The sequence below is a fragment of the Myotis brandtii genome, unplaced genomic scaffold (genome assembly GCF_000412655.1).
Source record: "Myotis brandtii unplaced genomic scaffold, ASM41265v1 scaffold170, whole genome shotgun sequence".
NCBI lineage: Eukaryota > Metazoa > Chordata > Mammalia > Chiroptera > Vespertilionidae > Myotis > Myotis brandtii.
The window spans coordinates 750,382-766,238 of NW_005356260.1; the positions used below are offsets into that span (position 1 = coordinate 750,382).

Below are 15,857 nucleotides of genomic sequence, written 5' to 3' on the forward strand. Positions count from 1 at the left end.
GATGGGAAGGGTGGGACCTGGGCCTCGGGCTGGGGCGGGGTTGGCTAGGGGAGGCTTTGCAGCCGGGACGAGGGATCTGGAGCCGGGGGTGGCCCCGGAAGGAGCCTAAGGTTTAGCTTGTTTGGGGCGGGGAAGGGGGGGTCGGTTAGCCCTGGTGCAGAGGAAAGGCCATTGAGAGAGGCCTTCCTGGTCTAGTAAAGAGGTCCAGACGCCACAAGACTTAGAAATCCTCGGCTTCCGGGGTGCCAGCCCCTGGCAGCTGCCTGCTTTTTGTATTTGGAGAGCCTATTCAGAATAGCAGCAGGGCAAAGGTTGCCCCTGGGTAAGATTCAATTCAGCTCCATGTCCACCGAATTGCAGACACTTGTGCGCAAGTTGGGAAACAGGTGATCCCCCTGAGAGTCAGGTGGGACGCTGGCTTCGCAGCTCTTACCCAGCTGCATGTCCGAGCTTTTAAATGAGGACTTGATCCTCAGCATCAGGTTGCATCTACATTTTTTTTTTTCTATTTCAAAGGTTTGTTAAACACATATGTCTTGTGCTTGCTCACCTGCTTCAGTCATTTAGCGCAGGGGACGTTCAGGGTATTGTAATGCACCATGGCTGGCCGGGTACACAGCTGATTGGTTCCACACTAACCCATCCGCTGGGTCTCAGATAGGTCTGAAATCTCTTCAAGATAACTTGAAATAACTTAGTGGGGAGGTGCTCGTTTTAATAGTAAATTTACAGGTTTGCTGTTTTATCGTTTGAGAATTTCAGAATGAGAAGTCATTGCATTACTACGTTACGTGACTGCGTTAGGTCACGGAAACTCATCCATCTAGAGATTATTCATTGCAGGAATCCAGGATTGGTCCAACTACCCTTCGTCAATTGACACCTGGTGAGGTAAGATTTGTCCAGAGTCACTGAGATTATAAGTTTGGTGTTTTGGTTTGTAGTCTGTTTTTTTGTTTGTTTGTTTTTTCTTTCCATTTTACTGTGCTTGTTATTGCTAGCCCGTTTGGTAGGAATAGGAAATAGAGCATGGACTTAGCCAGTGTTCTTCGAGTGATGGAGTTCAGGCTCCTTGTTCCTGAGAGCTTTGTTCAGTCTAGTGGCTGCTGCTTTACGTGGATTCTAGCCCTCAGCCTTGTGAGAAGTTTTAATATGTGCTTTTCTAAAGGTGGCCAGCTGTGTTCAGTTATTTACAGGAAGGAGAAAAATAGCATTGCATTTACATGGTTATAAAAATCGGATGATTGCCCTGACCGGTTTGGCTCAGTGGATAGAGCGTCTGCCTGCGGACTGAAGGGTCCCAGGTTCGATTCCGGTCAAGGGCATGTACCTTGGTTGCGGGCACATTCCCGGTGGGGGGCGTGCGGGAGGCAGCTGATTGATGTTTCTCTCTCATTGATGTTTCAAACTCTCTATCCCTCTCCCTTTCTCTCTGTAAAAAATCAATAAAATATATTAAAAAAAATAAAAATAAAAATCGGATGGACCGACTGAAGGTGGGTTGGCCTCCACGTTACAGATGGTCACGGTCAGGGTCTTGGAGCCTCTGGAGTTTATTTGGATGAATAAAGCCATCATAAAATGCTCCCTTTTCATGATTTAAATTGGAAGTTTAGATAGGGTGTACTGTGTGTAGTGTTAAGAAATGGCTCTGCAGCCAGGCAGACCTGAACCTCAGTCCTATCCCTGGGGTTAGGCAAGTTATCTACTTTGTCCTTGTTTTACTGTCTGTAGAATAGATGTAATAACCCCGTCTTTCACAGTTGTAAGAAGTAAATGAGATCTATGAAAAGCCCTGGCAGCTGGTAGGCCCTCATTAAATAACATATTGTTAGTGTCTGAGCTTTATTAGTTAGTCTGTGTGAATTTTCTTTTGTGGAAGAACAAAGACTTAATTGCTAAAAAAAAAAACCCATTGTTAAATTATGTTATAGTGGAGATACTATTGGCCTGGGAAGTCTAGAAGTCTAAATTACACGCTCTGCTGATCCGTTCAGCGAGTCTCCTTTTGCTTAGGGGTAAAGTGAAGTTAGAAAATCTATAAATTTGGGAGTTAGAAGAGGTCTGATAAATTTGAGAGTTCAGATGAATATGGAGTGGTGGGAGGGAGGGAGAAGAGCTGTTCAGCTGTAGTTAGGGTGTGAAGATAAGGGATAAAGAGGGAAGATAAGGGATTTGAGATGGAATATTTTCTGGCCACAATATTTTCTGAAGGAGTGTGTCCACCAGGTCCCCCGGATTTCTGCCTTTCTGTCTCAAGGTATGACTGCCTGTTGTGTTTGTCTAGGTTCCCCGGGTAACATAAAAAATGGATTCCTTGGACCATATGCTGACGGACCCCCTGGAACTGGGTCCGTGTGGAGACGGCCATGGCGCACGGATTATGGAGGACTGCCTCCTGGGGGACACCAGGGTTAGTCTGCCCGAGGACCTTCTGGAGGATGTGAGTTATGTCATCACCATCTTTTCCTCTCTCAGCTTCCCCGCAGCCACTGTTCTAATCCTTTTTGTGCTACCTTCTGTTTCATTTTCTCCACTGCAGCCAGAATGATCGCTGTCTTTTTTTGTTGAGAGTCTATTTAATATTCTGAGTAAGGAAGAAATTATAAGCTACATTCTGCATGTTTAATAACTTGATACTATGTTATAAAGCCCTATTTTTTTTTTAAATATACATTTTATTGATTTTTTACAGAGAGGAAGGGAGAGGGACAGAGAGTTAGAAACATCAATGAGAGAGAAACATCGATCAGCTGCCTCCTGCACACCCCCCACTAGGGATGTGCCCGCAACTCAGGTACATGCCCTTGACCGGAATCGAACCTGGGACCCTTCAGTCCGCAGGCCGATGCTCCATCCACTGAGCCAAACCGGTCAGGGCATAAAGCCCTATTTTTAACAAGTTAATTTTCAGCGATGAACAAGAAGTTTTTTAAAGAGGAGGATTATGTGTATGTTTACATTACATGGATTACCCATGTTGTGATGCATGAAACCAAACCCCAACATGCCCTCTCTCGCTCTAAGGAGCCAGCTCGTCAGTTATTAGAGTGCGCCCTGGGAAAGCATGTCAGCGTGCCGTGACCACTTCCACCGGCGGGCACTGTGATCATCATCGTTACGGTGGCTGCCAGTTATTAAGTGCTTAGCATGTGGAAGACGCTAGGTGCTGAAACACCTGTTTTCTCTGTCTTGGTTTATTTTGCATATTTCAAACATAGGTGCAGCGTCACAAAGCTGACATTCATCTGAGCATCGTCCAGTTTTAGGAGATGATTTCATTTAGTCACATTTGGTTCAGATTTCTCTTTCATAATTCGTCAGACATTTTAGATGAAATTAAAGCCGCCACTCTGCCCTTGTCTTATCCCCTCTCTCACCTGAAGTAACAACCACCGAAGTTGCTGTAGATCCTTCTGTGTTTCCTTTGCATGCTCTTTCAAGTAAATCTCCTGCGTCACTCCGTCAGCAAACACTTGTTTCATTAAGCACCTACTTTATGCCAGACACTGAGATGCTGGGAATGAAGTGGTGAGCACCAACAGGTTTGCAGGGGAAGATGTTGGACACGGAGGTGCTTTGGTGCACTCATGCTGAGACAGTTGAGGGTTCCCCATTGCCCAAGGGTAAAGGCACAAGTACTGAGCATGCTCACAGGTCCCTTGTTCCTCCTGCTGGCTGCTCCCCCTCTCCTTCCCTGTCCCTGTGCCAGCCACATGTTGCCTGAATTTTTTTTGTTCTTGGGTTTTTAACCCTCTTGCCTCAATCTTTTTTCTTTTCCTTATCCCCCACTGTCTTGAAAAAATACATATTTATTTATTGATTTCAGACAGGGAGAGGGAGAGAGCAATAGAAACATCAATGATCAGAGAGAATCATTGATCGGCTGCCTCCTGTGTGCCCCACACTGGGGATTGAGCCCACAACCGGGGCATATGCCCTGACCGGGAATTGAACCGTGACCTCCTGGTTCATAGGTCGACGCTCAACCACTGAGCCACACCGGCCAGACATCCCTCACTATCGTAAATGTCACTTCCTCTGGTAGGTGTTCTCTGAAACCTTCAGTCTGGGAGATGGTGTGCTTCTATGTGCTCTTAGGTAAACTTCTTAAGCTGCGTTGTAATTGCTTGTGTAATATTTCCCACAGCCAGACAATATGTCTGCAGTACTAGTCTGTCTTAGTACATAGCACATAGATGTCCAGTATGTGATTGTTGAACTGAAAATGAGCTCCATCCCACCGCTTCTCACTCTCAGCAGGTGACCTCAACTCCTCAAGTTCTCTCCTCCCCTGTTAACTTTTTCCTGCCACTCGTCTTTGCTGAACTCGGATGTCTGCCATCATGTCCCCTGCTGGCAGAAATGGTTCCCAGATAGGGGTCTCTCTACTGAGACTGTTTTCCTCTGGATTACTTACTCTTGGGTATAAGACTTTGGTTTATAGATAGTCTTTATGAATTTCTTAAGTTTTGAGAATTGAGTAAAGATCAGTGGAATTTTAGTTTGTTTAAAAACACTTAAAGCTTGCATGGTGGTAGTGGTTGCACGGCTGTGAACGTACTTAGTGCTACTGAACCGTACAGTTAAAAATGGATAAAATGGGAAGTTTTATGTCGTACGTATTTTATCACTCACACACAGAAAACTTAGAAACCTCTTTCTCTGGGTGACTTTCCTCCTGCTTTCCCTCGTTCCAGCCCGAGATATTCTTCGAGGTGGTCAGCCTCTCAACGTGGCAGGAGGTGTTGAGTGACTCGCAGCGCGCGCACCTCCAGCAGTTCCTGCCCCGCGTCCCTGAAGACAGTGCTGAGCAGCAGAACCAGCTGCTCCTGGCCCTGTTCAGGGGCGAGAACTTCCGTTTCGGGAACCCTCTGCACATCGCCCAGAAGCTCTTCCGAGGTGCGTAGCTCAGCAGGCTTTCGAGAGGAGTGGGAGGTGGGGACGAATTCAGTTATGTGCAGGTCTTCGTTTCAGTCTTTTTGTTTCTATGTACAGACTAGAGGCCCGATGCATGAAATTCGTGCATGAGTAGGCCTTCCTTCCCCCAGCTGCCGGCACCGGCTTCCTTCTGGGACCCGGGCTTTCCTCCGGCCGCCGGCAGGCACCTGGGACCTGGGTTTCCCTCGCAGTTCGGCTTCATCCGGAAGGTTGTCCGGAAGGTCGTCCGGTCTAATTAGCATATTACGCTTTTATTATTATAGATACCGACTCAGCAGACTGGTCTTGTGCAACACTTGCTGCCTACGCCATTCTTTTTATTTTAAACTTACATAGGAAATATATAAATCATAAGTGTGTTGCTCAATGATTTGTTATAATATGAACTCAGCTGTGTAAAACAGCCACCCAGATCAAGAAATAAAACATTACCAACATCGCCCTGGCCGGTGTGACTCAGTAGTTAGAGTGTCAGCCCGAGCCCTAAAGGGTCATAAGTTCGATTTCCGGTCAAGGGCATGTGCCTGGGTTGCAGGTGGATCCCCAGCCTCGGTTGGGGCACTTGCGGGGGGCAACCAGTCGATGTTTTTCTCTCTCTCTTTCTCTCCCCTCCCTCCCTTCCACTTCCTAAAAATCAATGGAAAAATACCCTTGGGTGAGGATTAACAAAAATAAATTAAAATACCAGCATTTTATAGGCACCTTTATGACTAGTCTTTAAATAATTTTTAGTAATAGTTTACCATTTGCATTATTACATATATGTATGTGTGTGTCTGAATTACATACACTTTCTGTAGAAAACATGATACTACCTGCCAACCCCTTTAGCATCTATGTATCTCTTAACAAGGACATTCTCTCACGCAATCACAGTCCTGTTAGCACACCCAAGACATTGTACATTGAGCAAAAAATTTATCACAGAGTATCCCACATGCAAATTGTCTCAGTTCCCAATTGGCCTTTATAGTTGCCTCTTAAATCCAGGACCAATTCAAGGTTCATGCCTTGTGTTTGGATCTCATGTTTGCTTCCTGAATCTAGGGCCCTCTGCCTTTTTCCTGCCTTGTCTTTGAAAACACTGACAGTTTTTGAAGAGCCTAGGACACTTGACTTGTAAAACATCCTGTTTTCTGGGGAATTGTCTTCTTGTTTTCTCATGATTAGGTTTGGGTTAAACATTTTTGTGGAGAACACTCTGTGGGAAATGTTATTTCTTCCCACTGTCATCTCAGAAGACAGGCGATGTCTGTTTTTCCGTTGTTGGTGATGCCGTGTGTGAGCCCTTGTTTAAGGATGTCTGCCAGACCTACTGATTGTAAGGGACCTTTTTTCATTATGTAAGAAGCAATCTGTGGGGTGATGCTTTGGGACCACGGGATACTCTTTTTTCTTTTAAAACAATATATATTTATTATAGAGAAATTAGAAATATAGATAATCAAGGGAGAAAATAAAATCACTCTTAATCCTACCACCCAGACATAGCCGTATTTAATGTTACGTGAACAACGTAGAGCAATGGAAATGCTTTATTTTTGGGGGGGGGGGGGAGTGTTTTTATTTTTAAATTTTGCGGGACCACATGATACTCTTTATTTCCCAGAAGCCCTTGTTTTACTCTGGTTTTAGCACCCAATAATGATTCTTTCCTTTATCAATCATTACATTGGGGATTGCAAGACGCTTTGGAGCCGCTCTAAGTCACAGTTTTCTCTCTGTCCTGTAGAGGGGAGCAGAGGAAGCCACTTCTGCTCCCCCTTGCTGGGGTGAGGCTGCTTGGCAGGAGGCCTGAAAGGGCAGTGCGTCTCCCGTCTCCCGGGGTTTTGTTGAACTGACTTCACTTGACAGCTGAGAAGCCTGGCGGAAACAGGCTTGTTCAGACCTTCCATTACCTTAAGGCAGCGGTTCTCAACCTGTGGGTCGCGACCCCTTTGGGGGTTGAACGCCCTTTCACAGGGGTCGCCTAAGACCATCGGAAAACACATATTGAATATATAATTACATATTGTTTTTGTGATTGATCACTATGCTTTAATTATGTTCAATTTGTAACAATGAAAATACATCCTGCATATCAGATATTTACATGACGATTCATAACAGTAGCAAAATTACAGTTATGAAGTAGCAACGAAAATAATTTTATGGTTGGGGTCACCACAACATGAGGAACTGTATTAAAGGGTCGCGGCATTAGGAAGGTTGAGAACCACTGCTTTAAGGGCTTAAGGCTCACGCTCTCTCCTTAGGTGGGTTGTTTGTGTGAAGAATTCCCCTCTGTGGTTGGCAGAGGTTTACTTCACTGAAACCCGGGTCCTCTGTGGGAGCTGATTGGTTTTAGAGGGTCCAGTCAGGGACCTGTGTAATGTTACCACTGTCTATTTTGCTGTCATGTTTCCCCCAAAACAGTAGGGTGGGCTGGTACGGTGCCCAGTTGCTCCCCTCCCCTGGCTCTGCTTCCTGTCCCAGCAGGTCTGAGCTTTCTCCCTCAAAAATGTATCCCAAGTCTCTCTTGCTTCCATTCATTTAACCACTATTTACTGATCGGCTACTTTGTGCCAGGCATTCTTTGTGGTTTGGAGATAGAGTAACGACCTTACATTCTAATAGAGAAAAATAGGTGATAAATAAGCAAATACTTATTGGTTTAAGTGCTACAAAGAATAAGAAAGGGTAATGTGCCCTAACCGGTTTGGCTCAGTGGATAGAGCATTGGCCTGCGGACTGAAAGGTCCCAGGTTTGGTTTCGGTCAAGGGCATATACCTTGGTTGCGGACACATCCCCAGTAGGAGGTGTGCAGGAGGCAGCTAATTGATGTTTCTCATCCATGTTTCTAACTCTATCCCTCTCCCTTCCTCTCTGTAAAAAATCAATAAGATATATTAAAATAAAAGAAAGGGTAATGGGACTAGAGCGCTGGCAGGAGCTGATTTAGATTTGGTATTTGGGCAAGGCTTCTCCAGCGCGGTGACATGTGAACAGAAACTTTATGAAGGGAGGAAGAGCAAGCCATGAAAATATTGGTGTTAATAGGAAGCATTGCAGGCAGGGGAGCTTTAGATACAAAAGCCTTGAGAAAGTAGGGTATGTGGCCTGTTCAGGAAACAGCATGGAGGCCAGTGGGGGTGGGGTAGAGTGAGCAAAAGGGGGACTGGTTGAAGGTGAGGCCACAGGTGGCATGAGACAGGCCATGAAGGGCCGTATAGGCCATCTGTAGGGTCTCGGCTTTTATTGAATGTGGAGGGAGACCGTGGGACCAAGCCACCATCCTCACACCTAGACCACTACAATCGTTTTTCTTTCACTCTTGCTCCCAGCCATGTCATTCTTCTGCTTTAAACCTTCATTGCATTTAGGATAAAATCCACGCATGACCTAAAAGTTTCTATGGTCTGATCTCGGGTCACCTTCCCAGGTCATTTCGTGCCGCTCTCAGCTTCCACCTACTCTGCTTTAGTCTTCAGACATTTCCGTACGCCCCCTACTGGGGATTGAACCCACAACCTGGGCATGAGTCCTGCCTGGGAATCGAACCTGCAACCTTTCGATGGGACAACACCCAACCAACTTAGCCACACCAGCCAGGCATATATTCCTCCCAGTTTTTCATTTGGAAAACTTGTAAGCATATAGAAAAGTTGAAAAATAATATAACGAACATGCATGTAACATTCACCTATATTTATCAGTTGTTGATATTTTGCTGCAGTTGCTTTAATCAGGCTTCAGTTTATGCGTCATTCCTTACAGATCCCTCTCCTGATTGAACTCTCCTTACCCTTCAGTCCTCTGGAGTTAACTTCCTTATAGTACTTAAGAGAGTTGACTATTACTTATCTGTTTAGATGTTTATTTGCTGTCTCTCCCACGGGACTGTAGGCTCCACATAAACAAAGGTTTTCTCCTCCCCCGCCCCCAATACTATATATCCCAGTTTAGCAGAGTTGACCACCTTTTCAGCACACATTAAATATTTGCTGACTGATGTATATATACTGTACCTCTGTTCTTTTAAGATGGACACTTCAACCCTGAGGTGGTCAAGTATCGGCAGCTATGCTTCAAGTCACAGTACAAGCGGTACCTCAACTCCCAGCAGCAGTATTTCCATCGGCTGCTGAAGCAGATTCTGGCTTCCCGGAGTGTAAGTGATGTCGGGAACTGGATGTAAAACGGGCAGTGAACGCACAGGTTTCGTGACCTCAAGAAGTGGGCTCAGGTGTAAAATACGAAAGATCCCACTAAAGAAAAAAAAATGCTACCAATTAAGCTATGATACAATTAAGCTATATTATTCTTTCTTATGTTCAACTTGAAGATGTGCCCTGATTTCAGAGATGTTAAAACAGGGGAAAAGGTACCTCTTAAAATGGATGAAATATTGTAGCTCCAGTATTTACCACGATAAATAAACGGCTCTCAGCTCCATCATGGCTCATTCAGGGAACCAGGCTTCTCGAGGGGAGGAGTGTGGGATACACGGGCCTCTGAGAGGCTTGAGGGGTATGCAGTGCGCCAACCTCAGTGCGCCCGGGGCTGGACCCGTCTGCCAATTCTTCGAGACAGTTCTGGCTTTCAGTGGTTTAAGCTTCAGTATGGAAATATTTGGGTCTCTAGTGTGGTGGTCGGCAAACTGCGGGCCCTTGAGTGTGGCTCTTCCACTAAATACCATGTGTGGGCACCCACGTACAGTGTGATTGAAACTTCGTGGCCACACTCAAGGGGCCAAAGAGCCGCATGTGGCTCGCGAGCTGCAGTTTGCCGACCACTGCTCTAGTGTAATGCGTATTTTCGCCATGTAATAATCAAAATAGGTTGTTTTTATTGGGCATAATCATATACACATCATTTTTGTAACCTGGAGGGAAGGAATGGAACTTATTAAACAATGAAGAGAAGAGACTGTAGACTTAGAGAAGGTACCAGAACAAGCTTCAGCGCTGACGTGCTCCCGTCTGGCCTTCCTAGGACCTCCTGGAAATGGCCCGTCGGAGCGGCCCGGCCCTTTCCTTCCGGCAGAAGCGCCCTTCCCCGTCCCGCACCCCCGAGGAGCGGGAGTGGCGCACCCAGCAGCGCTACCTGAAGGTCTTGAGGGAAGTGAAGGAGGAGTGTGGTGACACGGCCCTGTCGTCCGATGAAGAGGGTGAGTGTCCTGGGCACTGGGAGTGGCTGAGGTGCTGGATTTGCTCCAGCAGCTTGTGTGGTTGGAGCCAGCGGTAGCCATTTATCTCCCCAGCAAAGAAGCCGTCCCGTTGTCTGTCGGGGGTGGGCGTTCCTGTTAGGTGGGGCATGACTGCCTATCATTTTTACCTGTGATGGGTACTTGGCACTGGTTTAGGTGAGCTGGGCCCCTGCGTGGCAGGGCTCTCCCCAGCGGGCCTGTCTGGTCCCCGTGTGCCCCTTGAGAGAACTGCTTTTCCCCCCACAGGAGAGTAGTAGTGGCTGTTGGCCTGCTGCAGTGCGACCCATCACTGGTGAAGTCTCTTCCCGGAAGAGCCGTTTAAATGGCCTCAGTGCTCCAGCTCGCCTGGGGAAGGGTCAGGAAGGAATGGTGGAACCCTGGCCTCCCTGTTGTTGGCTTGCCCTTGTTGAACCCAAATGGCCACTTACCCAATCTCCCTATTGGAGTCCACAGCCACGTGGGATTTACAAGAAACATTTTCTTTTGAAGATCTCAGCTCATGGCTCCCGAGCTCCCCAGCGCGTTCTCCTAGCCCCGCGGTGCCCCTGCGGGTGGTGCCCACGCTTTCTACCACAGACATGAAAACTGCAGGTGAGGACTCAGCGGCTGCTGCTGCATTCTGGGAAATGTGCAGGTAGATTGGAGGACTCCCTTGGAGGGAGGTGGGGGCCAGATTCTTACCTGCCAGGAAAGCAAAGCAGTGTTCCTTAGAACAGGAGACGTTTGGGTACAATTCCACTTTTTTTTTTTTTTAAATATATATTTTATTGATTTTTTTACAGAGAGGAATGGAGAGGGATAGAGAGTTAGAAACATTGATGAGAGAGAAACATCAATCAGCTGCCTCCTGCACACTCCCTACTGGGGATGTGCCCGCAACCAAGGTACATGCCCTTGACCAGAATCGAACCTGGGACCCTTCAGTCCACAGGCTGACGCTCTATCCACCGAGCCAAACTAGTTAGGGCGAATTCCACTTTTTTACAAGTAGGTAGGCCTGCCTTCCTTTGCTTTGGAATTTTTTCTTAGGAGCTGATCAGCTGGTATTTTGGGCTGAAGCAGAATCTTAAAATAGCAGCACTAAGGGACATTTCAATGATAGAACAAAAGGGGTAACCAGGGCCATGGCAGTTTCTCAGAACATCGGTGAAATTAGAGAAGGACTTATTTTTAATATGTTTTTATTGATTCGAGAAAGAGAGGAAGGGGGAGAGAGAGGGACATCAGTGTGAGAGAGAAACACTGGTTGGTGGCTGCCTGCATGCACCCTGACTGGGGATCAAGCCCGCCACCTGGGTATTTGCCCTGACCGGAATTGAACCGGTGACCTTTAGGTGCACAGGCTGACACTCAACCAACTGAGCCACACCGGCCAGGGCAGAGAAGAATTTTAATTGGGATGGGAATCAAAGAAGAATGTTAAGAACCTTGAACGTGTTTTAGGAGCAGCTAAGTAAATGAGGTCATGGTTATTGACCAATGCATAGAAAAACTGAAGAGTTGACCCTGCGACGGTTTCAAGACCGATGGTACTTGTAGTACACAGCCCGCAGGAGGGAAGCTCAGAGAAATACCTTAGTTTTGAATATCACAGGTGACCAGAAAGATTTAAATGTCAGCATCACCTGGTGAATGACCTAGTGCATGTGCTTTGGTTCATTTCCTCTCAGATAAGATAGAACTGGGGGACAGTGACCTGAAGATCATGCTAAAGAAGCACCATGAGAAGCGGAAACATCAGCCGGTAAGAGTGGGGCCCGGGTGTGTGCCCATTAGCAGTCTTCAAGGTCAGGTCTCTGGATTGGCTATTGTGAGGAACATACAGGTAGTCACCACCTTATTTCTGCTTCCTTTCCTTATCGTTAGAGGGCAGGACAACTATAGACGCTAGTTAACATGAAAGGTGTGAGAAGACACGTGCTTTGACTATTTATTTTTATTTATTTATATTTTTATTGATTTCAGAGAGGAAGGGAGAGGGTGAGAGAGATAGAAACATCAGTGATGAGAGAGAGAATCATTGATTGGCTGCCTCCTGCATGCCCCCTATTTCGGATCGAGCCTGCAGCCTAGGCATGTGCCCTTGACTGGAATCGGACATGGGACCCTTCAGTCCAGTGCTCTACCCACTGAGCCAAACCAGCTAGGGCCGTGCTTTGACTTTATATAAGGCACTCGGACAATAGTGTCTGATTTAATCTTTGCTCGAGACTGGTGTTGAATCATAGCCATTTTACCAGTGCTCAGAGGGTCGGGAGCTTGCTCTTGGCCCTACAGCTACTCAGCGGCTGAGCCAAGGTCAGATCCTGTGCTCTGCCCGCTCTTTCCTGTTTGTAAGCTCCACCGAATCCAGGTGATGCCAGTGCAGCCACGCCAGAGAGCACAGTAGGAGGAGGCAGTTCGCCTAAGGCAGGTGGCGAGATGGGGAGACTCCCACAGTGGAAGTCAGAACCGACTGTCTTCCCCACCTGCTCTGTGGTATTGGGCAAGTCCCTTAACTTCTCTGAGTCCCATTTTCAGACTGTAAAACGGGTGGGGAACGTCCGGCCCTGGGGCCATATAAGGCCCGCAAAATCATTTGGTCTGGCCCTGCCAAGGCATTAGGGGTGAGTTATTAAATGTTTGACCAAATATGGCAGGCTAATTTTTAAATTGCTAATTTTGTATGGCCCACGAATGAGGTTATAAATATCCAAAAGGCCCTTGGCAGAAAAAATGTCCCCCACTCCTGCTGTAAAATGTGATCTTTAACAAGACTATTTGAAGAGCACGCAAGGTGAGGAATGTGAGAGAGCTTTATAAACTGCAAATGCCGTACAATAGAAAGATTGGCCCTGGGTTCTCCTATGCCTCGTTATGAAGAGCAGTTTTTATGTTTGTAGTTTTAATTCAGCATGTTTTTCTTAGGTTGCAGGTAACATCTATTTATCTGTTAGGTAAATTGCCAAAACCCCAAGCAGTTTTGGCTCCCTGTTTGGGCCTCCGTAACAAATCTCTGGGTGTCGCATCTAGGATCACCCGGACCTTTTGACAGGGGACCTGACTCTCAATGACATCATGACTCGCGTCAACGCTGGCAGGAAAGGCTCTCTAGCAGGTAAGCGACACCCTCAGTGGGCAGCCATCGTCTGGCCGCTCTGCTAAATTCCGTGAACCCGTGTACATGTTGAAAAATAGAGAAATCACAGCTTTCTTCTTGCTGATAACCTTTTTTGGTTATTTCCTCTAGTGCAGCGGTTCTCAACCTGTGGGTCGAGACCCCTTTGAGGGTCGAACGACCCTTTCACAGGGGTCGCGTAAGACCATCGGAAAACACATATATAATTACATATTGGTTTTGTGATTAATCACTATGCTTTAATTATGTTCAATTTGTAACAATGAAATTGGGGGTCACCACAACATGAGGAACTGTATTAAAGGGTCGTGGCATTAGGAAGGTTGAGAACCACTGCTCTAGTGGATTTATAGGTGGAAAGTGAATATAGAATCAGAACAACAGATCATCGATGCCTGAATAACTGTTAAAGTTAATTTGAAAATCACTCTTGGGGTTTGGTAAACAAACCTAAATGTCTCGTTTTTGAGACTCTTCTTCCTTTTGCTGGTGGGCCTGAGAAAATAAAGGCAGATGAGACCCCCGCACTCCCGGATGTAGAAAATGCAGTTCTATGATTCGTGTTGCCTTTTCTTCGCAGCCCTATATGACTTGGCTGTCCTTAAAAAAAAGGTTAAGGAAAAAGAGGAGCGGAAGAAGAAGAAAATAAAAGTGATCAAATCGGAAGCAGAGGACTTGGCTGAGCCCTTAAGCGGGACCGAAGGGATCCCGCCTCTGTCACAGGCTCCGTCTCCGTTGGCAGTGCCTGCCATCAAGGAGGAGTAAGTGAGCAACAGAGCTGACCGCGCGGGCGGAGGATGAGGCTGAAGGGTGACCCAGTACTGGTGCTGGGGGTGGCCTGGTTGGTGTTGAACCATAAGCCCAGGGTCCCGGGGTTCTACTAGAGCAAGTGCATAGTGTGGCCTTTGATTGAACTCTGTGATTGACAGGAGGCTTGGAGGGCTTAAACCACCGAGGGATGTGTTCTTGGTCCTTTGCGTTCTTATATTTTTCCTCCTCCATTAGGCCTCTGGAAGACCTCAAGCCTTGCCTGGGAATCAATGAAATATCTTCCAGCTTCTTCTCTCTCCTCCTCGAGATCTTGCTGCTGGAGGGGCAGTCTAGCCTTCCTGTGGTAAGAGTTGTGGGAAAGTCAGATGTGAATCAGAGTTTTCAAATCGTAGAAAATCTTAATGTTCTCTAGCAGGGGTGGGGAACCTATTTTTTTGCCAAGTGCCATTTGGATATTTATAACATACGAAATTATCAACTTAAAAGTAGCCTGCTATATTTGGTCTAACATTTAGTTAACTCACCCCTAATGCCTTGGCAGGGCCAGACCTAATGATTTCTTCGGCCTTAGACAGCCCGCGGTCTGGACGTTCCCCACTCTGGTCTGCAGCTTGAGAAGAACTCTGGGTCGCTCCCAGAGCCCTGTGGCTGCCTTGCTGTGTGGCTTGGGCAGACTGGACAGATCCACCCAGCTTGCTGTGGCTATCTTGGGGTGGCTGGTGTCATACAGAACCCTGACTGTTCTGCCTTTGCTTTCCTGCAGCTGGAGGAGCGGGTGTTGGATTGGCAGTCCTCTCCGGCCAGCTCCCTCAATAGCTGGTTCTCTGCGGCCCCCAACTGGGCGGAGCTGGTGCTACCAGCCCTGCAGTATCTTGCTGGAGAAAGCCGTGGTAAGGTGCTTTTTTCTGGAGGGTCAGTGTTCTCCCCCCACCCCCTTTGTCTAATTAATTCTCATAGTGAACCGCAGCTTTACTGGCTGAACCATCATGGCTTTGCACAGTGCCAGCCGTGGAGGCCTGATTCTGTGAAACATTCAGGCTCAGGGACGGTCATTGTTCTGAGTTTCGCACTCTGACCTGTGTGGCTTGTTCATGGAGTCCATTTCTTGCAGCCGTGCCTTCCAGTTTCTCTCCATTTGTTGAATTCAAGGAGAAAACCCAGCAGTGGAAATTGCTTGGTAAGTGATTCATAGGACCTACCCATGACACTAGGTCTTCGTTCTCTCATTTCCTCCCCTCAGCTTCCTTTGCCTTCCAGTCGGTAAAGGGCAGTGTTAAATCTTATGCTGTCAGTAGAAGACTCCTTCGGGAGTCTTTTGTACTCGGGGTCCGAATTTCACCCCCTCCGTCCCCTCCAGTGGATTTGGGCTCACGGGGCTGGGGTGGAATCGCCCTTCTATTACGATGCACTCCGGTGCTGGCTAAATTTAAATGCGTTTATATTAATTGTACTTACGGTTTTAGGTCAATTTGTAATGATGTGGTTATTTTTCTTTCCTAAAACTGGGACTTGCTATGGAGGATAATGTGCAGCAAGATGCCAGGCAGCTCCGAATAAGCTGCTTTTAAAGGCACGGGGCCCTTGCTTTTGTTTTAAGTTTATACAGTTCCACTTACTGTGTAAGCTGTGTAGCGTGCCCCTGAAGTAACTTGGTGACTGTTACCTGGTGATGGTGATGAGGAAAATCAGTGTTGGTTTCATGCCGAAATCCATGAACCTTTCTCTTTACTCTCTTGCACAGTCTATGACAGCCGTGGGCAAACTACGGCCCGCAGGCCGGATCCGGCCCGTTTGAAATGAATAAAACTAAAAAAAAAAAAAGACCGTACCCTTTTATA

The 15,857-nt window shown here is 46.9% G+C and overlaps 1 protein-coding gene across 3 annotated transcripts in view; it reads left to right on the forward strand.

Annotated features, from left to right (window-relative positions):
• The first annotated feature begins 151 nt into the window (after nt 1-151).
• NFRKB (nuclear factor related to kappaB binding protein) overlaps nt 152-15,857 on the forward strand; it is a 30,664-nt gene continuing 14,958 nt past the window's right edge. For 2 of the 3 annotated variants that reach the window (XM_005863020.2, XM_005863021.2), the window contains exons 1-12: nt 152-891; nt 2,288-2,443; nt 4,701-4,902; nt 8,965-9,092; nt 9,917-10,091; nt 10,584-10,721; nt 11,801-11,874; nt 13,143-13,227; nt 13,829-14,009; nt 14,254-14,362; nt 14,783-14,909; nt 15,131-15,196. In XM_005863020.2, the coding sequence (XP_005863082.1) occupies nt 2,309-2,443; nt 4,701-4,902; nt 8,965-9,092; nt 9,917-10,091; nt 10,584-10,721; nt 11,801-11,874; nt 13,143-13,227; nt 13,829-14,009; nt 14,254-14,362; nt 14,783-14,909; nt 15,131-15,196 (1,420 nt within the window). In that variant the 5' untranslated portion in view covers nt 152-891; nt 2,288-2,308. The remainder of the gene's footprint in view (nt 892-2,287; nt 2,444-4,700; nt 4,903-8,964; nt 9,093-9,916; nt 10,092-10,583; nt 10,722-11,800; nt 11,875-13,142; nt 13,228-13,828; nt 14,010-14,253; nt 14,363-14,782; nt 14,910-15,130; nt 15,197-15,857) is intronic. The other variant, XM_005863022.2, reaches the window with a different exon arrangement.